Source organism: Enhydra lutris, unplaced genomic scaffold (genome assembly GCF_002288905.1).
Source record: "Enhydra lutris kenyoni isolate GAN:26980312 unplaced genomic scaffold, ASM228890v2 scaffoldscaffold27, whole genome shotgun sequence".
Taxonomy (NCBI): domain Eukaryota; kingdom Metazoa; phylum Chordata; class Mammalia; order Carnivora; family Mustelidae; genus Enhydra; species Enhydra lutris.
In genome coordinates, this window is record NW_019154111.1 from 7,687,972 (window position 1) to 7,713,848 (window position 25,877).

At 38.9% G+C, this 25,877-nt stretch overlaps 1 protein-coding gene across 1 annotated transcript in view; it reads right to left on the minus strand.

Annotated features, from left to right (window-relative positions):
- LOC111151974 (nucleoporin 205) overlaps positions 1 to 25,877 on the minus strand; it is an 83,211-nt gene that overhangs the window by 13,352 nt on the left and 43,982 nt on the right. Inside the window, exons 24-35 of the mRNA XM_022510226.1 lie at positions 23,801 to 23,950; positions 23,151 to 23,222; positions 22,641 to 22,798; positions 21,825 to 21,905; positions 20,423 to 20,614; positions 19,612 to 19,879; positions 19,422 to 19,520; positions 10,187 to 10,335; positions 8,069 to 8,260; positions 7,057 to 7,178; positions 5,130 to 5,268; positions 2,619 to 2,745 (exon numbers count right to left, since the gene is read on the minus strand). Of these exons, the coding sequence (XP_022365934.1) occupies positions 2,619 to 2,745; positions 5,130 to 5,268; positions 7,057 to 7,178; positions 8,069 to 8,260; positions 10,187 to 10,335; positions 19,422 to 19,520; positions 19,612 to 19,879; positions 20,423 to 20,614; positions 21,825 to 21,905; positions 22,641 to 22,798; positions 23,151 to 23,222; positions 23,801 to 23,950 (1,749 nt within the window). The remainder of the gene's footprint in view (positions 1 to 2,618; positions 2,746 to 5,129; positions 5,269 to 7,056; positions 7,179 to 8,068; positions 8,261 to 10,186; positions 10,336 to 19,421; positions 19,521 to 19,611; positions 19,880 to 20,422; positions 20,615 to 21,824; positions 21,906 to 22,640; positions 22,799 to 23,150; positions 23,223 to 23,800; positions 23,951 to 25,877) is intronic.

A 25,877-nucleotide genomic window follows, 5' to 3' on the forward strand; every position in this document is an offset into this window, starting at 1 on the left:
ATAAAACCCTGCTTTTCTGAATACAATCTTAATACCCTAACAGGGTCAAATGATGCTATTAAGCAAAATACAAAAATTTTAGGCATTTAAAAAATTTAATGACAGGAGACTTCATGAATAAAACGATCTTACCAGAGGATATGATAAATTCTCTTTTATCCTAACTCAGCACTTTTGGTGCTGAATGAAGTAGCATCATAGAATGAAGCAGCAATCATAGAATGTCCCTCTTGTTGGGGCACCTGGGCGGCTCAGTCAGTTAAGTGTCTGCCTTTGGCTCAGGTCATGATCCCAGGATCCTGGGATCAAGTCCCGCATCAGGCTGCCTGCTCAGCAAGGAATCTGATTCTCCCTCTCTACCTCTCCCTCCTGCTCTCTCTCTCTCCCTCGCTCTCTCAAATAAATAAAATGTAAAAAAAATAAAGAATGTCTCCCCTGTCATCAACCTACAAAATGAATGAAATTCGCCAAAAAGGGGTGGCGGTGGGGGACTTATGCTGTAAACACTGAAAAATGGTGATGGCAAAGGACAAAAATAAGAGAAAATTCTGGTGAAGTAAGTAGCATTATTCAGCTTCATGACCCTTATTCCACTCCTCAGATGCAGTGAAGGAAAGAAGATAAACCAAAAACTCTTGCAAATTCTCATGAAGACTCTTCAATTTGCAGAGAAATCTTTTAGAGTAATTAGGCAAGGCCTAGAGAAATCAAGGGAAACCCGTTAGGAGGAGAACCATTACAAAGCACCGTGGGACCTTAGTAGAGGTAAGAAGGATGACCTGACTGGTTTCATCTGAAGACACTGGGATGAGCTGGGGAAATCAGCCTAACAAGCACACAGGACTGAGATACACCACGACTACGAGGAGTGGAAGCTGCGCTTTCATCCGAATAAGCAGGAGCTCTCAGTGCTTCCCCAGGCACTGCACTCCGCCCTGCCAAACACTCTTCCTCTCCCAGTACAAAAGGGCCAAAGCACTGATACCCCATGGAGAGAAAAACATATTGGGGTTGTGGGGAGCAGAATCACGGGCTGGCCTCGTACTTGGCAACAGGTTAAAAATGGAGGTAGTATAGCCTACAAGTTCACAGCATGGGCTCAGAAGCCATACTGGCTGGGAAACCACACCACCAGTATTATCCATGTGACTTTGGACAAGGCAACCTCTCTGTGCCTCTCTGTGCCAGGCACCCCAAAACTAAATAGCTTTCTTAAACTGCACGTAAGAGGTAATCTTGTTCTCGTTAGTTGTAAAATGTGGAAAATAATCTCGTCAGACTGTTGTGAGGAATAAATAAATATACTAAATGTTTAAAATAAGTACTTGGCACATTATGCTTAGTAAATAAGAGCTACAAGTTCTGAGGTAAATAAAATCATAATCAGCCATGCCATCATTCACGAATAAAGGCAACTTTTAGACATTCATCAACATTAGAGTATTCAGGGAGCATAACATACTTTTTCTTGGGAGAAGGGACCTCAGTACAAATTAAAAATACCGATAGATAGGGACGCCTGTGTGGCTCAGCTGGTTAAGCGTTCGACTCAGGGTCCTGAGATCTAGCCCAGGAAATGGGCTCCAGCACCAGCTCCGTGCTTAGTGCAATCTCCTTGCCCCTCCCCCTGCTCACAAGTACTCCCTTCCTCTCCCTCGCTCTAATTCTTTCTCCAATAAATAAAATCTTTAAAAAAAAAAAAAAAAAAAGAGCTAATAGCTCTTATGCTCTGAGTGAAGAAACACTTGTCTGGAATTCAGCAATGTTTTCAGAGTCTCTTCAATTAACTCTTTAATCTGTTAAGTTCACATAAATTTAAATAGTTTCTTGTTTTTTAAAGATTTTATTTATTTATCTGACAGCGAGAGAGAGAGAGAGAGAGAGAGAGCGAGCGCCTGACCTGGGGCTCAATCCCAGGACCTCAGGACCACGACCTAAGCTGAAGGCAAATCCTTAACGACTGAGCCACCCAGGCACCCCAGAACTAAATAGCTTTCTTAAACTGCACATAAGAGGTAATCTTGTTCTCATAAGTCACCTCAGGATGTCCCTGTCTCTCCTGTACGTGCATAATCAAAAAACAATGTCTGAGAAGCCACTCACCAAATGTTAACATGTGGTGATTCTGTGCTTGCTTCAGCAGCACAAGGATTGAAAAAAAACACTTGCTAATTTCCAGGCAGTGAGGTTTTGAGTATTAATTATTTTCTTGAACTTTCTGAATTTTTTTGTATGATCATACATCATCTTATACATATAAACTTACTAATTAAAAAAAAAAAAAAAGGCTGGGCGCCTCGGTGGCTCAGTTGGTTGAGCAACTAACTGCCTTTGGCTCAGATCATGATCCTGGACTTCCAGGATCGAGTCCCGCATCGGGCTCCCCGCTCCTTGGGGAGTCTGCTTCTCCCTCTGACCTTCTCCTCTCTCATGCTCTCTCTCACTCATTCTCCCTCAAATAAATAAATAAAATCTTTAAAAAAAAAAAAGGCAGTTAACTCTGTTAGTACCAATTTCAATAAGTCCTATGTACTGCAAAGCCATAAAAACTTCATTCTATGAAGTATACGTCAGTCTGTAGAGAATTATTCAAAGTCCGTTCAACATAATCAACTCACCAGGAAGGGCTGCTTTACTTATAATTCCTGTCAGCAGAGCCAGTTCCTGCAAGGAGCCAGCGCTCACGTCCTGACAGCGCAGGATCGCTTGGATGGTATCCGAATGGGAAATGAGAAACTGCAGCACCTGAGCCGGGCCAAGGGAGGAGAAACAGAAAAAAGGGAGGTCAAGACGAGCACATTTTTTCTACATCTGTAATTCATCTTTTTAATAAAGCCAAAGCACCAAATTTGATGTCATGAATCACAGTGAACGTAATATAAGTGACTATCTTCTGCATTTATACAGTTTATTTCCTCAAGAAGCAAACATTTACCTAAAATGCAAAAGAAAACCAAAGATGATTTCAGCTTTTAGAAATTACTGTACTTAGAGGCTAGGGTAGAAAAGTATAATATAACTTACAACCACTATATGAAAACTATTACTTGACCCTTATTTTGTTTATTTTTATCTAAATGGAACTAGAACAGGAATTTAGAATGAGTGGGGATGAAAATGACTCCCTGAATTTAAGTTGCTCTATGAAAATCTGACTAGCCTGACATAGAAACAATCACATAAAAGTTTTTGTTAAATTCTCCTTTTGATATAACACAAATACAATAAAAATCCTGACCTCTAAACTCTGCCCTTCCACCGTGGCATTTTCAAGCGTACTTTCATGGAGGAATCCAATTATTTTTACATGTGATGTCTTCTCAACTAGATCATAAATGCCTTGAAGGCTGAACTATGTCGAAACAAGCCAAACATCTGAATCACTCAGGAACTGTGCCCCCTTTTATTTTTTATTCAGATTCCTGGCCTTAGCCCATAACTGTTGGACATAGAACTCTGCAATCTTTTTTTTTTTTTTTTTTTAATGTAGGCTCCATGCTGGGTCCCAATGTGGGGCTTGAACTCACAACAGTGAGATCAAGACCAGAGCTGAGATCAAGAGTTGGATGCTGAGAGAAAGGGGAACCCTCCTACACTGTTGGTGGGAATGCAGGCTGGTGCAGCCACTCTGGAAAACAGTGTAGAGGTTCCTCAAAAAGTTGAAAATAGAGCTACCCTAGGACCCAGCAATCGCACTACTGGGTATTTACCCTAAAGATACAAATGTAGTGATCCAAAGGGGCACGTGCACCGGAATGTTTATAGCAGCAATGTCCACAAGAGCCAAACTATGGAAGGAACCTAGATGTCCATCAACAGATGAATGGATAAAGATGTGGTACATATATACAATGGCATACTATGCAGCCATCAAAAAACTGAAATCTTGCCATTTGCAACAACATGGATGGAACTAGAGGGTATTAATGCTAAGTGAAATAAGTCAATCAGAGAAAGACAATTATCATATGATCTCTCTGATATGAGGAATTTGAGAGGCAGGGCAGGGGTAGGTAGGGAGGGAAATGGGGCATGGGGGGTAGGGAGAGAAAAAATAAAACAAAATGAGATCGGGAGAAAGACAAACCATTAAGAGACTCTTAATCTCATGAAACAAACTGAAGGTTGCTGGGGGGGTGGTGGGATAGGGATAGGGTGGCTGGGTTATGGACACTGGGGAGGGTATATGCTATGGTGAGTGCTGTGAAATGTGTAAGCCTGATGATTCACAGACCTGTACCACTGAAGCAAATAATACATTATATGTTAATTAAAAAAAAAAAAAAGTTGGACACTTAAGTGACTGGGCCACCCAGACACCCCTCAGTAATTTCTATTTTTAAAACAAGCTCCTCGGGGGATTCTGCCACAGCCAGTACAAGAGTGGTATTAGAGAATCTTGTATCATCAGAATGTCCCACTTCTTAATAAAAAAAAAATCTTAATCTCAATAAAGGAGAAGACAAGGAAAGTCTTCTGAGTTTTAAAGAACTGACTCCAAGACCACATATGGAAGTGGCAGGACGTACTAAAGCAGCATAAAACAAGGGGCCATGCTAGAAAGAGCAGCATTCTACCTCAGTGACGTAAGCCCAAAGACTGATGGCAGGGAGAGTACCTAAAATTACCATAAAGTATGACACAGTTCCTGGGGGTGTATTGAAAAGGGATGAAAATAAAACTGATTTCTGGTGCTCAATGAAAAAAATTTTTATTAGTTAGAAAATTCACTTATCTCAATTCGTTCTCTAAATATCACAACCCAATGGGCCATAATCATCTATCTTCCATATTTTCTGCAAGGCCTAAAATGGTGTACGGCTTCTCAATAAATCTCTGGTTAAATTACATTTTAGAAGCCAGTTTATTCCTATCACAATAACCACTTTCTTTTACAGAAGAACAAATTTAGAGAGCTTGCTTTCCATCTCACTATTCTATTCTTCGTTGTGGGGTTTCATTCAAATAAGAGCGGGTCAATGAAGTTCCCAGCAAAGTACAAGGGGCTGGTTTTCGACGCCCAGGGCTGCCACAGACAGTATGGTCAAGTCACGGACGTGGTCTATGGCTCGGGTTTGTGCAATGGTAAAATGAGGACCGACACCATCTACACCAAGGGCTCTTCTCACCTGCCCTGCTGCCTGTAAGTGCTGGGCCGTACTGGACGTGAGGATGACCTGGCACAAGCGGAGCGCCGGGAGCAGAATCTGCCGGTAGCGGTCCACCGGGGCGGGGATGAACACTGGCGGGTCTCTCATGCCGAACATGCTTCATTCATTTCCACCCAACAAGGAGAGAGCGACAGTCCAAGAGTTAAGGGATGCTAACAGTTCCTGCCCATCTCCATGGCAAGCAATCACAGGTGCCTGATTAAGGTGTGAGGCTACTAAGGAGAACTCTGCATCCCGTATCAACAGTAAAAACGGAGTTATTTCAATTCTGAAAAATCGTGGTAAAGAAAATCTGTACAATGTGAAGACAATGCTTGGAACTTCAACATATTTATCCTACTCTAAATGCTCCTGTGGGCCACAAAAACTACAAACAAGAAACAGATAAAAACTTTATTTTCTCCACATTTCCTTCTCCTATACGCAGAGCCAGAAATGAGTCCACATTGTCCATTACACTAATAAATCAAGATTTGAAAAAGTTAAAATGAGGGGCACCTTGGTGGCTGAGTTGGTTAAGCAACTGCCTTTGGCTCAGGTCACGATCCTGGAGTCCCGGGATCGAGTCCCACATCGGGTTCCCAGCACCACGGGGAGTCTGCTTCTCCCTCTGACCTCCTCCCTCTCATACTCTCTGTCTCACTCTCTCTCTCTCAAATAAATAAATGAAATCTTTAAAAAAAAAAAAAAAAAAAACTTTAAAAAAAAGTTAAAATGAGGCTGTAATATTTCACTTTTAAGATAAGGTATTAATAAGCTATCATTTATTATAAATGTTTATATTTAAATTTTTAAACAAAACAAAATGGTTGCCTGTTGAAGAGAAGGGAATGGAAGCAAAATACAGAAATAAGAAAAAGGCTATGCACAGACAAGTGATTAGATGCCAATAGCTAAGGAATGTAATTAACTCAATCCTCTTTACATAAGGGGAAAATAATAATTCTCATGTTTAAGATTTCAGAAAGCAATATAAAAAGAAAAAAAAAAAAACACTTCTTTGCTGGAGGTAAAATAGTTCTACAGTTAATCTTGAAATACTCAAATATTCAATTTGGCAATGGATCTTTTGACAAAAATTAGTAAAACTGACCTAAGTGTTATTTACTGCTAAGAGGGTATGCTAACAATATTGTAGCCAGGTAGACAAAAATGAGGAAAAAAAAAAAAACCCATATTCAAACTGAACTGATATCTGTTAAAAAGCTTGAAACTTAAAAATAGCTTGACTAAAAGTTTTCAAATGTGCAGAGTTGGTAAAATGATACAAGAAAAATATAAAATACTATTCAAATCATCAGGAATAGGAAATCTACAACAAATTATAATTTCACTATAATACTTTAAAGAATCACTACAACTAAAAATAAATGGTCTTTTTTTTTTTTTTTTTGAAGAAAGAGAGCGAGCATGGGTCAGGGGTAGACAGAGAGAGAAAATCTCAAGCAGATATCGAACTGACCTCTGGAGCCAATACAGGGCTTGATCTCAGGACCCTGAGATCATGACCCAAGCCAAAATCAAGAGTTAGATACTCAGTCACCTGGGCTACCCAGGCACCCCTAAAAATATATGTTCTATTGAACGGAACACTAAAGTTGAGAAGAAAAACATTTACTAATAAAATCCTCTATTTTCCTCTTACATTACTGCTCTAAAATGGAAAGGATTAGGTCCCTCCTACTTTTACCCTCACTAGCAACTTCCATTTATTAGTAAATGGCAGGGACAGAGGACCCAAAAAGAGTCATCAAGATGAAAGAATACTGCTCAAACAGAATGATAAACCAATGGCAAAATTATGTTTGGAGTATCTTTTTTCCTCACTGATCCTTTACAGTGAAGAATTAGTAAGGAAACAGCACCAACGTGTAGGGATACTTACCTCTGTGGGTCCATCTCTGGGCGCATGTCATAGACCTGGCACTGCGCCAGTCGCACTATCACCCCAGACCTCAGCAGCTCTAAAGCACCCTGCTGTATCTTAGCCACTCTTGTAAGAAATGCCTAAGAAGTTACAAAGGGAAAAACATCACTACAGAAATCATATCCAGGGGCCTCAGATAAAAATGAGACTCTCTCCCAGCACGTTTTTGATCTTCGATCATACTGAAGAAACACTCTGAGCTAGCTATGCAGGGGCACATTAGACTACATTTCTCAGGATTCTGTGAGGACTGAAGGGCACCACACATCTCAAGTGCTGCCTCCAGTGCTTTGCATGAAAGTAAGTACTCGACTCCACCGGAGTTTCTCTCACCGTCATGTGCGCACAGGGAGGGCAGGGAAGACTGTTTTGCCCACAGCTCTATCTCTAGTACCTGGTGCCACACCTGGCATGTAATGGGTATTTAATAAATACTTACTGAATAAACAAAGGAAGGGAAAGAACTTAATAAGGAATCTAAGCCTTCAGTGCTCCTATTATTATGACATGGTAGTGTTTTCAACCAGGAGAGAACAGAGAAAACAAATTTGGAGGAAAGGAAATGATGGATTATATGCTGTCCTGAAAATCCTGTGTTAAACTAGAACTAGCACATCAATACTAGAATGTTCACCAGGCAGCTAATGGTCTGAATTTTATTGTGAAGAAGCAATTTTGCTCATTGCTCTCCTCAGAGGACTGAGTGTCCTATCATTTGCCATCATCAGCAACCTGACTGAGTAGCGGTTCCATGACCCAACCAACCCTCTCAGGATCACTTCAACTCAACATCAGCAGGCCTAGAAGACGTATTTCTAACATGGTTCCAAATTTCAAACTCCTTAAAATGATTACAGCTTACATGACAGAAATATTCAAAATGGTGGCCTCACTAATGTTCTTTAATCTATTTACAGCTCTAAGAGGCAGTGAGCTGTTGATCTAACTTCAAATGAACATAAAGCCTTACCATTTTGGATTCGTAAGTGTAAAGGGCTTTTAAAAGGGGAGGTTGTGGAGTTAGTAAGCTCTGCAAAGTATGGTCATCTTCTACCAAGCTGTCCACAAGCACCTTCAAATAGCCACTGTTAGAAAGATACAAAAGCCACTGCTGCTGCTTGTCTACAGAGACAATCCGATCAAGAAGAGCCAGTGCCAGCATCTGAGGGAAGAACAAATCACAGTCTGGAACATGAAGATGGCCACCAGAATCATCGACAGAAACTGCCTTCATGTGAAAATACTTAGCACTTTTCTTACAAGGGGAATGGTAGCTAACAATAATATTTTCTTATTTTGTGTTTTGTTTTTTTTGAGAAACTGAATACAGAGAATCCATGCATACAGAATCTCGGTTTATTAATAAAAGGAGGAAAGGGACTTTTTAAAATAGCTTTTTTTTTTTCCTAACTGTGAAGTTTTAATTGCTCATTATAGGAAACCTAGAAAATATAGAAAAGCATATAGAAATACATGATCTGATAAACACTGTTAATCCATTTTTGGTCTCTCTCCTCCCAGTCTTTTTTCTTTTCTTTTCCTTTTTGTTTTTTGGGTTTTTTTGGTTTTTTTTTTTTTTAAGATTTTATTTATTTGAGATAGAGAGCGAGTGATTGAGAAAAAGAACACGAGCAGGGACGGGGAGAGAGAGAAGCAGGCTCCCCGCTGAGCAAGTATCCCAATGCAGGGCTCAATCCCAGGACCCTGGCATCATGACGAAAGTGGAAGGCAGACGCCCAACCAACAGAGTCACCCAGACACCCCAGTCTTTTTTCAATGCATAAGAACACTTAAACTTTTTCAACATAATTGAGAACTTACTATATAGTTTATATCTTATCCTATTTCTTAAAATCTCATTTCCCACAGTCTTCAAACACAGTTGACCTTTGAACAACACAAGGGTTAGGAGCACAGTGGAAAATCCACGTGTGACTTAAGAATCCCCACTGCCTTAATTACTAACAGCCTACTGTTAACCAGAAGCCTTGCTGGTAATATAAACAGTAGATTAAAACAAAAAACAGTAGATTAACATATGTTTTCTATGTTCTATGTACCATATACTGTATTATTCCAATAAAGTAAAGCTAGACAAGAGAAAATGTTATTAAGGAAATCGTAAGAAGGGAGCTCCTGGGTGGCTCAGTCAGTTAAGCATCTGCCTTCAGCTCAGGTCATGATCCCAGAGTCCTGGGATCAAGCCCAGCATTAGGATCCCTGCTCAGCAGAGAGTCTGCGTCTCCCTCTCCTTCTCCCTCTCCCTCCCTCTGCCTTCTCGTTCCTGCTCATGTGCTCTCTCTGCCTCTCACTCTCTCTGTAAGATAAATAAAATCTTTTTTAAAAAATCATAAGAAGAGAAAATACATTTACAGTGCCGTACTCTATTTGTCAAAATAAATCTGTGTGTAAGGATGGCCGGGTGGCTCAGTTGGTTAAGCGACTGCCTTCAGCTCAGGTCATGATCCTGGAGTCCTAGGATGGAGTCCCATATCAGGCTCCCTGCTCAGTGGGGAGTCTGCTTCTCCCTCTGACCTCCCCTATCGCAGGCTCTCTGTCTCTCTCAAATAAATAAAATCTTTAAAACAAACAAACAAATCTGTGTATAAGTGGACACATGCAGTTCAAACCCATGTTGTTCAAGGATCACTTCTATATGATTCAGAGGCTATGAAATTCTCCACTAGCCGGAAGTCATTTTCTCACTGCATTATCACCAGTATGACACAATATTTTAAAAGAAATATAAATGTAAGAAAGATATATTCAGTATAAAAGCTGTGCCTCCAGCATTCTCTTAACCAAAGATCTTCCTTAAGCAGCATTTCTAACAGTGTAGGGCCAATCTCACAATCAGCAGAAAGATTATTCTGAGGGAAAATTTTGAACAAACTGAGATTCTGAACAGAATTAAAACATACGAATAAACAACAGAAATTCCAAATCATAGCAAGTAAGAAAATTCACTAAAATATATTAATAGAAAACAATTCTCAATATGCAACATGCATTTGAAAAGTTGATTCAGTTTATACCTTAGTAAGTCAAAACACTTATTCAATCATTCTACTAAATAGAGTTACTGTACCCTTCCAATCTCATGACCATCACAGGCATCTCGACAGACCACTTCCATGAGCGCAGCGCCGTAGCTCTCAATGATGGCTATGTTTTCTCGCTGTAATTTACTAAATACATCTTCAGGGGCTGTCAGCCTTTCCCACATGGTTTTCTTGGCTAATAGGGTTATAAAAGAAAACATTGAAAATATTCCAATAAAAAACAGTTTGGTAACTGAGTACAACTCATACACACAAGAAAAAAATCCCTCCATTACTGCATGTACCCATAGGCCCACCAACCAAAGGGTCCAGGCAGGCGAACTTCAAGGACCCAACGCACACATTCCATGTATGTACACTAAGATAACAATGGTATTAGGAAAAGGAGAGACTAGTTATTCTTTTTTTTTTTTTTTTTTAAAGATTTTTATTTATTTATTTAACAGGCAGAGATCACAAGTAGGCAGAGAGGCAGGCAGAGAGAGAGGGGAGGAGCAGGCTCCCTGTGGAGCAGAGAGCCCGACGCGGGGCTCGATCCCAGGACCCTGGGATCATGACCTGAGCTGAAGGCAGAGGCCTTAACCCACTGAGCCACCCAGGTGCCCCGAGACTAGTTATTCTTAAAGAAATCAAGATGAATTGTAAGAGTACAAGAGAACCAATACCCTATGTTTATTCTGCTAACCAATCTATTTTCATCCTTTATTGAGACCTATGAGAAATGTGGCTAAAAAAATCAGGTACAACGTAGACCAGTATCTACTTCCCAAAAAAATTAAGATAATTTTATTCTTTTATATTTTGTAATTGAAATACTTATTAAAAGAAAGAGTATACCCTGTATCTTAAAGATATGATCATACATCATACATCATACATCTTACACAAGATTCATGTAACCTTCCAGAAAAGTTTCAAAAATATATTACATAAAGCCATGACCTGTATTTGAAACCAATCTTGTGATTTTTTTCCACCTACTACCTAGCAGCTGTTTTAAAATTAAAGAAAAGTTCTCCAGATTAACTGATCAGAATGGAGAGTAAAAATGAAGCAGGATTAATCACGAAAAATAAAAGTTAACCCACATTGGGCCTACATTCCATTATAAAGTTTGCAGCAGGCAAACTTTCAGTTTTAATATTTTTTCCCTAAAATATTTTTAGCTCTACTATGAATTTTATTTGTTATAGTTATTTTTAATTTCAAATAGTGTCAAAGGAGGGTATGGTTTTTACGTTTCTCAATGTCACTCCCTTAGGTCATATGGTCCCATCTACTTCTCAGCCTCACTTTCCACTCTTCGCCTCTCCCACTAGCTGCCACCACACAAGCCTTTATGTTTCTGAAATTTACCACTTTGGCCTCAGGATCTCGTACACTTTGATTTCTCATGGTTTTCCTCAGGTCTCAGCATGGCTGCCTCCTCTTCATCATTCCAGACTCTAATGTCACTTCTCAACTACATCCAATACTCCCTACACTACTACACACAAACACATCACAGTTCTCTTATATTTTCTGTCTAGTACTTACTTACCAGGACCTCAGGTGATATTACAGTGGGATTCTGTGTTGTCTACCACTGGTCTCCCAGTATTTAGCCCAGTGGCTAGCACGGTAGCACCAATATTACTGATGGACTAACAGCTTAAAGTTCAGAACCTTGCCCCAGGGATGCTACCAGCTGTCCTCAGGATGGGTGTGGAAAAAACCCAGTCTGAGGAGCTATGGTACCTTTTCTATTTCACACGAACTTCTGTTTGAATAAAGGTTTTGAGTAAAAGTCTGAAAGCCACCACTTTTAAGTTTGTTTTAGCTACAAACTGCATATTTCAAACATGGCTGAAATGAGGGCAGAGGGCCGCTGAAACATGACTCCGGAGACTCTTCCACATAACCCGAGACCCCTGTAAGAACCCGAGGGCCTCACAGTGAAAACTGAAAGCAGTGCTTTACAGCCGACTAGGTATCAAAGTAATAACTTGATTTTTGTTTTCAAACTTGAATAAGGTCTCCAAGTTCCACATACTATTAACACTACCACCTAGAAATAAGATTAAAACTTTCTTTCCAATCTTCATTTTTGGAGAAATTCGTTCATTAGAAACTATCAAGTTAGTTTCTTATACACCAAACCATCCCTTCTTCCAACATACCTTATAAATTACTGCCATACAAACTTTTCTAAATACCAACTTTGTATCACTTTTCTAAATAATTTAAAATGGCTGGGGCACCTGGGTGGCTCAGTCGGTTAAGCGTGTGCCTTTGGCCCAGGTCATGATCTCAGGGTCCCAGGATTGAGTCTCCATCAGGCTCCCTGCTCAGTGGGAAGTCTGCTTCTCCCTCTGCCTCTGCCCCTGTTCATTGTCTCTCTCTCAAATAAATAAATAAAATCTTTTAACAAACGAAAACCACTCTATAATTTTGGGGCGCCTGGGTGGCTCAGCTGTTAAGTGTCTACCTTCGGCTCAGGTCATGATCCCAGGGATCAAGCCCCCCATGGAACTCCCTCCTCAGCAGGGAGTCTGCTTCTCCCTCACTCACTCCCCCTGCTTGTGTTCCCTCTCTGGCTGTCTCTCTCTCTCTGTCAAATAAATAAATAAAATCTTATAAATAAATAATAAAATAGCTATCAATGCTTAATCCAACCACCACTAACGCTGCAATTTCATTTTCAAGGTCATTAATAATACAGTCCTACCCTTTCTACTTGACTTTATTTGCCATCAACCTTCTCCCCTACTTATACCCAGGCCACTCTCCTTAGTCTTTACTCCCTCCTAGTCTGGTCCTTGCCTGAAAAGCCCTCCTCCATTTATTCCTGTGTAAATACATCTTTACCTGCAAAGACCAGTGAAAGTCTTGATCTTTTTTTATCTCTTACCTCTTATAAATTCATACTTGGGGTCTGAAAACTAAGGGCTGCGGGCAAAATCTGACCTGTTTTTAAAAAGCTTAATGAAAATGCAACAAACTCACGGTCCTTCATTTGCAGTCTCTGGCTGCTCTCCTACTATAATGGCAAGGTTCAGTAGTTGCAACACACAGCATACGGCTTGCAAGCCTAAAATACTTACTATCTGGCCCTTTACAGAAAAAGTTTGCTGGCATCTGGACCATATCATCCAATTTAACACTTCCTCTTTTATAAGTACATATATTGTCATTTCTACTAGAATATAATCCTTATGAAAACAAGAACCCAATTAATATTTTCTGCTTCTTAGAATAAAAATAACCAACCACACCAAACGATTACTGATTTTTATTTGTATTACAAAAAACTGGAAATAATCCTAATGCCCAAAAATGGGTAGGCTAAATAAATTACAATATTTTCTAGGTGACAAAATGTACAGAGCTATTAAAAATATTACTTAAGAAAAAAGTTCATAAAATATTGAGTGGAGAGAAAAGGGAAATTATAAATAAGTATAAAATGAAGGCGACTCTAACCAAATCTTGTGGTAGTTCTTAGCAGGGTAAAATGTGTGACCTCTTCTTCCTCTTATTTATTAGTATGTTCTAAACTTCCTACATTCAGTATATATTTTGAAAAAAAAAAACTAAAAGCTAAAAATAGTTTCTAAATGCCTGATTATTAACTTTTAGTCAGGGTCTCAAGTTCTTTTTTTTTTTTTTTTGAGAGACAGAGAGAGAATGCATGCACATGTGTGTGAATTATGGGGGCAGAAGAAGAGGGAGAGAATCTTAAGAAGGCTCCATGCCCAGCTTAGAGCACAAAACAGGGCTCCATCTCATGACCCTGAGATCATGACCTGAGTCAAAATCAAGAGTCAGTCACTTAACAAACTGAGCCACCCAGGCAGCCCAGGTTCTAAAAGAATAAATGAGAAATGGACATCTAAATTCACATCAAGCAAAGAGCCTACACTTAACTACAATACATACACATATAGCTACAGCTAGTGTTTTTAAGGCTCTTATTGGAATCAGACTCAAAAGAACAGAGTCAATAGCAGGCAAGATTCTCTATGAAATCCTTTTAGTCCCACTACTTTATGAATTATATGTGTATTTATACTATAATACCAGATCACACTAATGCCTAGATCATAAGAACTGAGAATCTCACCAAAGGAGTCTAAAAAATTTAGTAATGGCAATAGATTGTCTTTTCTAACCTCTTTTTTAAAAAAGATGAATTGATATTATGGTTTCACAAAGAATAATATTCTTGCTCAAAAGTTACAAGAGCCCCAAAAGAATTATGAGCAGAACAGAAAATTCCTTATTCTTATGACAATTTTTTTTAATGTCTTTTTTTTTTTTTTTAAGATTTTATTTATTTGACAGAGAGAGACACACAGAGAGGGAACACAAGCAGGGGGAGCAGGAGAGGGAGAAGCAGGCTTTCCGCCGAGCAGGGAGCCTGATGTGAGCCTTGATCCCAGGACCCTGGGATCATGACCTGAGCTGAAGGCAGCTGCTTAACAACTGAGCCACCCAGGCGCCCCCTCTTATGACAATTTCTAATGCTTACTTATAAATAAATAAAGTATAGAACTGAGTAACATTAACTTGTCAAAATTAAGAGAAAAGAAAAGCCAATTTAAAACTACGAGAACATGGGGAGCCTGGGGGGCTCAGTCAGTTCAGTGTCCAATTTTTGGTTTTGGCTCAGGTCATGATCTCATGGCTTATGAGATCAAGCCTTGTGTTGGGCTCTGCACTCAGTGGGGAGTCTGCTTGAAGATTCTCTCCCTCTGCCACCCCCCACCCCCACTCATGAGCATGCACGCACGTGCTCTTTCTCAAATAAATAAATCTTTAAAAAATAAAGAAAGAACACATGAGAAAAGCTTACAATAAAAAGTGTTTAAGATTGCAACAATTTAAACAACTTCAAAATTAAGTAACTGAACCAACATCTTCCATATAGCTGTACCAATCAGCTTATCAAGTTGAATGAAAAGCTCCTAGAAAATGAAAAGTTATTAACCTGTTTTAAAAGCAATATAATCCATTTTACTGAGATTACAATAGAACATTCAAACAGGGCTAATCTCATGGAGAGAAAACTAAGGAAGATATACTACACTCTCTGCTCCGAAGTGCTGCATAATTTTATAAATAAACTTCTACTGAAAACATTAGCCTGATAAAAAAAAAGTGCTAGAAATGTGTTATCTTTGTAATTATCAATCTGTATTTAAATGGAAAGTATTTCTATAATACTAGAGTTTAGGAAACAAACCAAAAAAGAAATTAGGAATATAACAATGGTGCTTCATATTAAACATTTAGGCTCTGGTCAAATTATCCATATTTTCTCCTACTGGTCACTGCTAAAAAAGAAAATAAAAGGTGAAAAGAATACAAAGAGAGATATTCACGATGTCAACTCTTGTCAACTAACCCCTAGGGATTACACATGCAAAAGCAATGTCAGATTTTCACTACCATGTTCTTAACTGGAAAAACATCTAAGAATCTTCCATATAAGAAGACATGTAAGAATTCACTCAGAGAACGTATGGTTTTGTTCCTCCCCAGATCTGCATTGACAGCTCGAGGCGATGAAATCTACCTGTAGGGATTTTCAGAAAGCTAACTATACACTTAAGAGCCATATGAATTTCCTTTTCCCTAAACTATATGCTCATATCCCTTGTCCATTTTTCTACTGGGTTATTGACTTATAGGTGCTCTTTACACACTAGAAATTAGTCACTTAAAACATGAGCTACAAATACATTGCTGGCAGATATTATCTATCAAATTAAAAGGAAAAAATTACAAATTGCAAAAAGACAACAACAACAAAAAAGATGAAGATGTGAGATGCTCTGGTCGGGAGAAGCAACATTCTATTACCGATTGAGAAAGCCGAATTCTAATCTCAGATCTATTACAGACAAGCAAGTCATTTAGTCTATGTAAGTAAGATTCCTTTTACACAAAACAGGGAAAATAACTGCCCAGTATCCAGTATATATAGTTATGTTAAAAATAAAGTAAGGGCACCTGAGTGCTCATTTGGTTAACTGTCCAACCCTTCTGTTTCAGCTCAGGTCATGATCGCCACGCTGGGCTAGGTGCTCAGTGTAGAGTGTGCTAGAGATTCTTTGTCTCACTCTCCCTGTACCCCTTCTTCTGCTTGCATGTGTGCTATCTCTCTCTAAAATAAATAAACTCTTTAAACAATCAATAAATAAATAAATAAAGTGAAAGTGGTATGGAAAAATAAGTATACAGACATTAAAACATCAGTTTCTGGGGGGTGCCTGAGTGGCTCAGTTGGTTAAGCATCTGCCTTTGACTCAGGTCATGATCCCAGGATCCTGGGATCGAACCCCACATTGGGCTCCCTACTCAACAGGGAGCCTGCTTTTCCCTCTCCCTCTGCTGCTCCCCCTGCTTGTGTTCTCTCTCTCTCTCACACAAATAAATAAATAAAATCTTTTTTTTTTTAAATCAGTTTTTGTTTTAAAAAAAAATAGAAAATAGATACAGTGTCAAAATATACATATACACACATGTCCTCAATAAATATTTATTGAATTTAATTCTTCTTTTTCTTTGCTCAGGATGGAGCCCAATGTGGGGCTTAAAATGAAGACCCTGAGATCAAGACCTCAGATAAATCAAGAGTTGGATGCTCAACCGCCTGAGCTAATCAGGCACCCCTGAATTTAATATACCTAATTTGAAACTTAAAAACACTAGTATCTAGGGAATAAAATATTCTGCTATTTAAAATAAGTCAAGGGCGCCTGGGTGGCTCAGTGGGTTAAGCCGCTGCCTTCAGCTCAGGTCATGATCTCAGGGTCCTGGGATCGAGTCCCGTGTCGGGCTCTCTGCTCAGCAGGAAGCCTGCTTCCCTCTCTCTCACTCTCTCTCTCTCTGCCTGCCTCTCTGTCTACTTGTGATCTCTCTCTGTCAAATAAATAAATAAAATCTTTAAAAAAAATTAAAAAAAATAAAATAAAATAAAATAAGTCAAAATAGGGCTGCCTCGGTGGCTCAGTCATTAAGCATCTGCCTTCAGCTCAGGTCATGATCCCAGGGTCCTAGGATCAAGCCCCACATTGGGCTCCCTGTTCACTGGCAAGCCTGCTTCTCCCTCTCCCACTCGCTCTGCTTATATTCCCTCTCTCACTGTCTCTCTCTCTCTCTCTGTCAAATAAATAAATAAAATAAAATAAAAAAGAAATAAAATTTAAAAATAAAAATAAAATAAGTCAAAATTAGCAGCAATTAAGTGGTAAAAAAAACTAAGGGATGAAATTAAAAACAGAGGAGAACTTTCTTTTGTGGCCACACTACTTTTAACATCTTGATAATCGTGCCTTTTATAAAAAGCAAGTTGTGGTGTGCCACCTAGTGGTTATGTGGGGATTTTGCCATAGTTGTACTAAATAGAATATTAAAAAATTTTAGACAAGAGAAACATGGGGGTGACGTGTTGGGGGAGAGGAGCAGGGAGTGGAACCTCCATTATTACTATCTCTCTTTATAAAAGTTCCTATTTGCTTAAAATACTTCTCTAAACTATTATTTAATGACTTTAAAAAAATTTTTGTGCATTTTTTAAGTGAGTAAGGCATTTCCATAAATACATCATTTGGCTATTATCGATCTTTCTAAGAAAGATATGTAAAAATATATAGCCAGTAAAGAGTAATACGAGATAATCTGGGTCTTACACACAAAGTGGCTTTTAAAAATCTGTGTACAGGGGCACCTGGGTGGCTCAGTGGGTTAAAGCCTCTGCCTTCAGCTCAGGTCATGATCTCAGAGACCTGGGATTGAGGCCCGCATCAGGCTCTCTGATCAAGCAGGGAGCCTGCTTCCTCCTCTCTCTCTCTGCCTGCCTTTCTGCCTACTTGTGATCTCTGTCTGTCAAATAAATAAATAAAAATCTTAAAAAAAAATTTTTTTTAAATAAATAAATAAAAATCTGTGTACAAAATAGCAAATACTTATAACTGTTCTCAGCAGAGTACCAGGAGTCCATTATCAAAAGGTGCTTATGGCAAGTTCTTAAATAGCAGGATAACCCTGGTATAGAGTATTATATACTCATCTGCTGAATTGTTAAAAACATTTTTCATATCCGGAGACCGAAGAGTCCACGTTATTACTCTTAATTAAAGATGCTAATATTTTAGAAAGTGGAATTTATCAATATTTGAAAGAGGCATTACATTTGACCAAGAAATTCTACTTCTTGGGGTTTATCAAAAAAAAACCTCACATTAGTACAAAGACACATGTGCACTACTGATGAGACTTCATATAGGAAAAGGCCATTTGGTAGAATCTACTAAAATAAATATGTGCACACCCTTTCACATGGAAATTTTACCATGAAGGATTCTTCTAGAAAAATACACAGGCATATAAAAGAGTATCTGATGTAGCACTTTTGTGACAGTAAAAAATCAGAAACAACGGAAGTGCCTATGAATAATCCAAGTAGGGAAATAAATGTTTCCATATTACGGAACATAGTCATTTGAAAAGGTTTCAACTACGGGCGCCTGGGTGGCTCAGTCAGTTAAGCAGCTGCCTTTAGCTCAGGTCATGATCCCAGGGTCCTGGGATCGAGCCCCGTGTCCTGTCAGGCTCCCTGCTCAGCGGGGAGTCTGCTTCTCCCTCTGCCTGCCACTCCCCCTGCTTGTGCACTTGCGTGCTCTCTCTGTCAAATAAATAATCTTTAAAAAAAGAAAGAAAAGATTCGACTAGATGTGCACTGTGATGTACTGCAAAAGGAAGAAAGACATGGATACACTAAGTATCACATATTGTTCAGTGGGACCAGAGACAATAGAGGGAGTTAAAAATATATATAAGCTAAAGTGGTATCTGAGAGTTTGTTGTTTTTTTTTTTTATAAAGACTTCTTTTTTAATTTATTTGACAGACAGAGATCACAAGTAGGCAGAGAGAGAGAGAGAGAGAGAAAGAGGAGGAAGCAGGCTCCCTGCTGAGCAGAGAGCACAATGCAGGGCTTGATCTCAGGACCCTGGGATCACGACCTTAGCCGAAAGCAGAGGCTTTAACCCTGAGCCACCCAGGCTATTATGAGAAGATAGTACTCATGTACTATCTTCTTAATTTTAGAAAATTAAACATTCTTCCTTGACTTTAGAGCAGACCTTTAATGATTCCATAAAGACTCATTTATTAAGATTTGCTTCGCCAAGGGATGGAAAAGGGATTTTTTTTTTTTAAATTTAAAGTAACCAATCACTAAAACAGAAAAGATGAGAAATCTATCCAGTTCTACCTGCTTCTAATGTGTCTGGTTCATCTGGTCTTTGGGCGATCTGTAAGTAATACAACAGAGAGCCATAGAGGTGTGTCCTCACTCGCTGGAATCCGCCACCTAAGGAGATATATAGTAAAAACCTTTCTTCAGATTAAAGTTAAAACAAATATAAAAGATATAATTTATAAGAACTTTAGATGAAAAAAACCTGTCTTCAAAATGAAGTCCAAGAGCTTCTTCAATATGATGTGAAGTGAAGAATCTCCAATAGAAGCAAAACCCACCACTGGGTTCTCTGCTGGAGGAGGGGAGGCGAAAGAACTATCAAGCATAAAAGCACAATGGGTCTCTCCGGGTCCCAAGACTAATGGTTGCTTCTGTTCCGTGCGAACAGCTTGGCTTAGGTGAGCAGTCAGGGTGAACACAGCACCTGCCACCACTGGCATTAACTCCTGGGCTGCTTCGTCATCCAGTATCTCAAAGCAGAAAGACAAATCAGAGTGAGGACTCTGCTTTCAGCTATAGTCATTAGCAGGCTTTACATGCATTTAGCTTTTCAACTACCGTAAGAATGTAAGAATGGAATGGCACTGTTCAAAGAAAACAAAAACTAATATATAGAAAGAAATTTAAACACGATGCTGGTAAACACATGTTCCTAACCAGAAGGGATTCCTATCAACATTCCTTAGGTTTTTTTAATGTACATTCACGTAAATGGCCTCACACCCAGTGACCCATCCAGTATGTCCGGGATGGGATCTATCCCTGTGCATCTTTAAAGAGCTCCCGAGATAATTCTGATACACACTTGGGTTGAGAGCCACTACTGTACAGAAGTCTTTTTCAGGGGAAGTCTTAACAATGGCAGTGTGCAACTCTATTTATTCCTAATAGAAAAGGGGGGAGAAAAGGATGGTGGCAAACTGTGTTTAGATGGTATACAAATATTTGTTCAGCAATATAGGAAGTAATTATGAAGTAAGAAAGTTTAGGAAGCAATTTAGGAAGTATGTCACCTTGTCATGCACGTCTTGTAAAATATCACGAATAATCAGTTGTCGATCCTCTGCCTGAATGAGGTCCTGGGGACAAGCGGTCAGTATAATTTCCACCAGCTGCCTCCATGACTCTAAAACATGCCGTTTTGCATGAAGACACTGCAGCAATTTGTTTCTTCCTACCACATACTGAAGTATAGTGCTGATTTCCTAAAGCCACAGAAATTGAATCACAAGGTTACCGCATGGGCAAATGGTATCTTTTATCAACCAGAGTCCTTTTTTTTTTTTTTTTAATTTATTGGGGCACCTGGGTGGCTTAGTTGGTTAAATGTCTAATTTCAGCTCAGGTCATGATCTTGGGGTCCTGGGATCAGGCCCCACGTCAAAGTCCTCGCTCAGAGGGGAGTCTGCTTCTCCTTCCTCCTCTCCCTCTGCCTCACCCCCACTCATGCTTGAGGGTGTTTCTCAAATAAATAAAGTCTTTTAAAAAAATAAAATTTATTTATCTTTTTAAAATTATTTTAAATATTTTTAAAATTTAAATTCAATTAATTCACATACAGTGTATTACTGGTTTCATAGGTACACGTCTGTGATTCATCAGCCTTATGTAATACCCAGGGCTCATTACAATACATATCCTCCTTAATGTCGATCACGCAGTTACCCCATCCCTCCTCCCCTCTACCCTCCAGCAACTCTCAGTTCATTTATCTTTTTTAGTAATCTCTATATCCAACATGGGCCTCAAACTTCATGACCCTGAGACCAAGTTGCACACTCCTCCAGCTGAGCTAGGCTGAGTCCCAGTGGAGTCCTATTTTTAACTCTGTCCGTTCCTCTGAATACACTTATAGTATACTTTGGAAACCTTCCACGTGCATGTCAATAAGCTGAGGCAGTATGGGTAGAAATTAGCTTTTTAACCCCATCTTCTCTTTGTATTATCTACTTAGACTTACTGTGGAGCGCCAGAATTGCCTATAACTCAAGGTCAAGGGCATGTTTCCCTGACACATCTTTTATTTCTTTGCCTCTTGCTTTGGCCTAGCCAGCTGTGTGTCCATATACATGATTCTTCCCACCTGACCTCTTACCCATTCCTCCCCACCTGTGATGACAAATGACTCTCTCTTCCCTAACTGACAGAGAGCAAGGGAAGTCTAGTACACAATATGGACGGGCTGCAAATCCTTAACTAGTATAGCAGAAAAAGATGTTATTCCCTCTGGCATCCCGATGTTAACTTTGGTTTAGAGTATCAAAGTTTTAAAATCAAAATGAAAGATTCCATTAATGTTTAATTTGAAATAGTTTACTTATTAATCAACTACAAGTCAATTTACTGTTTTGTTTTCAAACTGGCAGTTAAGTCGTTAAAAAAGGTTAAAACTAACATATACTCAACAGGGCTTACCTCCATTAGCAGAGGTCGCTGTCCTATGGCTGCCATACCCTGAAGGGCATTTACTTCAGCTACAAGAACCCTATGGAGAAGCTATATAATTGAGAAAAGAGAAAAATCAGACCACTGCAGACACTGACAGAACAATACCTCTAGCAATTACTATAAACTGCCCTAGAGGGAAAAGTTTTGGATACCTCTACATACCATCTTCAAGTAGCACTGTCTAGTTTCTAGTTACAAACTTTAGATATCCCTCACATTACTAAGTGGTACCAAACAGCCTCTGTAGCAGATCAGTTTGTGCAAATGCCCTTGGATATCTTCTTCTTACTAGTGAGGCCATTACCATTCACCTGGTAGAGAATTAAATAGCTAAAACCATTCCACAGCTGGGCAGCGTGACTGCTCTCAGGAAGGTGATGGGAAACCTTTTAAAGAGGTAAAGTTAGGGAGCACCTGGGTGACTCAGTGGGTTAAGCCTCTGCCTTCGGCTCAGGTCATGATCTCAGGGTCCTGGGATTGAGCCCCGCCTTGGGCTCTCTGCTCAGCGGGGAGGCTACTTTCCCCCTCCCTCTCTCTCTGCCTGCCTCTCTGCCTACTTGTGATCTCTCTCTGTCAAATAAATAAATAAAATCTTAAAAAAAAAAAAAAAGAGGTAAAGTTAGGGTGGCTTATTCAGTTTCATTTCCCAGCTATTTGAAAAATGAAAACCACAGCCCAATAAACCAATATCCTTATCAGAAAACAACTGTATAGCTCTATTTTTGTCCGATGACTCAAAGTCAGAAGCACTTGATACTGCACACACTTCAGACTAATCCTCACCTTGACATTGCAGACTGTCTGTCCCCGTAAATTCTTGTGTTCACAGTTAGCAATAACTTGTTCGATCTGGGCCCGATCAAAGAAATCTAACTGCAAAGGCTCAGGAATCTCCTGACTGAAGTCAATCGAGTCAAGAATACTTAAAATTTTTCGACGTACTAGAAAAAAAATAAAAAGTAGTTCAGTTTTACTTGGGACCATCAGGAAAAGAGCAAACCATTGTACTCAGCTCACGCCCAAAGGCAGTGCTATGTTCAAGCAAGTCCAGCAACAGAAGACTGGGTTGAAATCTAAATTTGACTTTATTTCTAATATATCCATTTACAAAAACATTTTTTCCATTCATTCATCCTAGTTTTAAAAAAATTATTTCTGAATGGCAAATAATCCTTTCCAAAGCTTTTCTATACCAGTTCAGAATTTGCAGATACAGGAGTAATAATTACCTTCTGAAATTTTAAGCAATTTAATATATACCTATAAAGTCATTACAGATTCAAAGGGCTTTACCTTTTGTAGCAGTGTCAAAGTGAAAGAACCCAGAGACAGACCTATTTTCATCTTCTATTCCTCCTTCACCATCTGTTAGAGCGTCAATAATAGCAGATTAGGAAAAGAACAACACACTTGTAATATTTATTTGGAAATAACAAATATAAAGTATTTCTTTTCTAGGTCACTGCTGCTAGGTCAAAGAGCTCTCTGCAAAAGGATAATTGAAATGCAGAGATGATGAGAACTTACCAACAACATTCATCTAATTCTTTCCGTCCCTAGGAGATCCACTTCACAATTGTAAAGAGGATAATCAGAACTCCCAAAGAGGCAGGACCCAATCATGCCAGTGAGATGATTAGAAAAGCTTATGCTTAATTTGCATGCATAAGACACATTAAAATATCATGGGTCATGCTGGCTCAGTGTGACACACTCCAATGAATATTTGTGGATATGAATATAGCAGAAAGGGATGCTTCAAACAATAATAAAATGACAATTATGGGATGACTTAAAAATTCTGTGTTTTAAGGAAGAAAATTGTAAAGACAGAAGAACTTATTTGGCCTACAATTACATGCTAAGCACAAGACTTTTGTGCTCGCATTCACACAGACCAGTCAGCAGCACAATAAAACAAATGCCAATGCATACACGCTGACCTGAGTACGGTTTCACGGGCATGTCATCCAGTAAGAGGTGCAGGAGCCTCTGGGTATGTGACCGTTGACGATTCAGAGAAGTTACCCTTAGTTCTATGGAGGCAGTTTTCATTAACCATGACATCTGGTTCAGCATAGACATTTCATACTCTGCAAGTCACAGAGAGATTTGGTTTCACAGAGTAGTAACACAAGATCGTAACAGACCTAAATTCTGTAACTTATCAGGTATTTTTCGATGTAACACAGTCAATAACTTCTGAAACCTGCCATCATAATAATTTATCACTCTAAGGAAATTAAAAAAGCAAAAACAGATGCTAAGAGAGAAAAAATAAACTAGCATATGCCTATAAAAGATAAGCCAAAGCAAATGAAGAATACAAGATAATCAAGCTTCCATTACCAGAATTTTACAGAGATCTACAGAATTATAAGTCTGTCCTATTTGGACATTAATATGGAATTTCATACTTGAAAAAAATTAATTCTCAAATATATAACTTGTAAAAAAAAAAAAAGCCCTAACATACAGTTTGACTTTTATTTTCTAAAACAAATATATAATGCATAATTTTATATCTCTTAAGATAATCAAGGCCACCTGATTTAACACAGAATTAGTGTTCGTCTTTACACCATAGCAGTGACTCAAGAGCTACAGCCATGACCCTGAGCCACCCTATGGCTGTGAGCCTCAATAGGGGCCACATGGTGACCAAGAACATGAGAAAGCAGAGGCCCAGCCACGACAGGCACCTCATCAAGAACACCAAGTTCATGTAGACATGATCCAAGACATGCTGTGGAGCCACTCAAGGTCTCCAAGGGCAAGGGGCTCTCAAGTTCATCAAGAAAAAGGGGGGGACCTTTTTCTTGACACCAACACCAAGAAGATGAGACGAATTTCGCAATGTCCTAGCAGCCACGAGGAAAGCTGCTATCAAGAAGGACCGAGCCCCTCCCTACTCTGGGCATACTAAAACCTTTCCAGAAACAAGAACAAAAACGTAACTATATAATTAGGATTGGGAATCACTTAAAGCTTTTGAATCCAATATTCTTAATATGCCTGATCTAAAGTCTTAATTTCTAAAAGTATAAATATAAAATACACCAGGGGTGCCTGGGTGGCTCAGTGGGTTAAGCCTCTGCCTTCAGCTCAGGTCATGATCTAAGGTCCTGGAATCGAGCCTCGCTCGCATCGGGCTCTCTGCTCGGCAGGCAGCCTGCTTCCCCCTCTCTCTGCCTGCCTCTCTACCTACTTATGATCTCTCTCTATCTCCCTCAAATAAATAAATAAAATCTTTAAAATATACCAAATACCACTACTGCCACCAGCTCTACTGCCAACAGGCAAAACTAGATTCACTTTTAAAAAGACAGATACAGTAATAGATAAGACATTAACTTTTCTTCCTAATTAGATAGAAAAGAGGGCTTCTTAAAAAGCTTGTTATATAAACAAAATCTTAGGACTAAAAATAAGACATGCTTAATAGGAAAATTAAGTGAAAAATATTTTGCTATTAGATAATTCCCCAGGGCCTCTCAAACCATCACTCTAAAAAGTAGATTAGTAGCTGATAATTCCTAGTAATAAGAATTTATTATGCAATCTGTGAGCTTACATTTCCCAAAACATAAAGATGATACTAAATAATCTTAAAAAAACTCCACAGACTACAACTATCTAAATATAATATGAATTCAGAAAATTGTTACAAAATGATCAAAAAGAAAATTATATAAAGTAGAATCCTATAAAATACAGGTAGCCCGGGATTGTGTTGGCCCCATCAATAAACTCCCCTATGGTTTTCCACCGTAGTGAGTTTTCCATTTCTCATGTCAAGACCTGAATTGGTTTCAATATATACACAAGAAACAAAAGTAAAACAATAGATTGTAATTAAACACCTTCACTCAGAAAAATCTGAATTTCCAGAATCATCTTATATAAATACTTTCTTATCTCTTCAACAAAATTAAAAATTTTTATTTGGTAGTATAAGGATAAATTCTATCCCTGGCAAGCTATTTTTAAATAATTTTATGCCAGCAGCTAGAACATGAG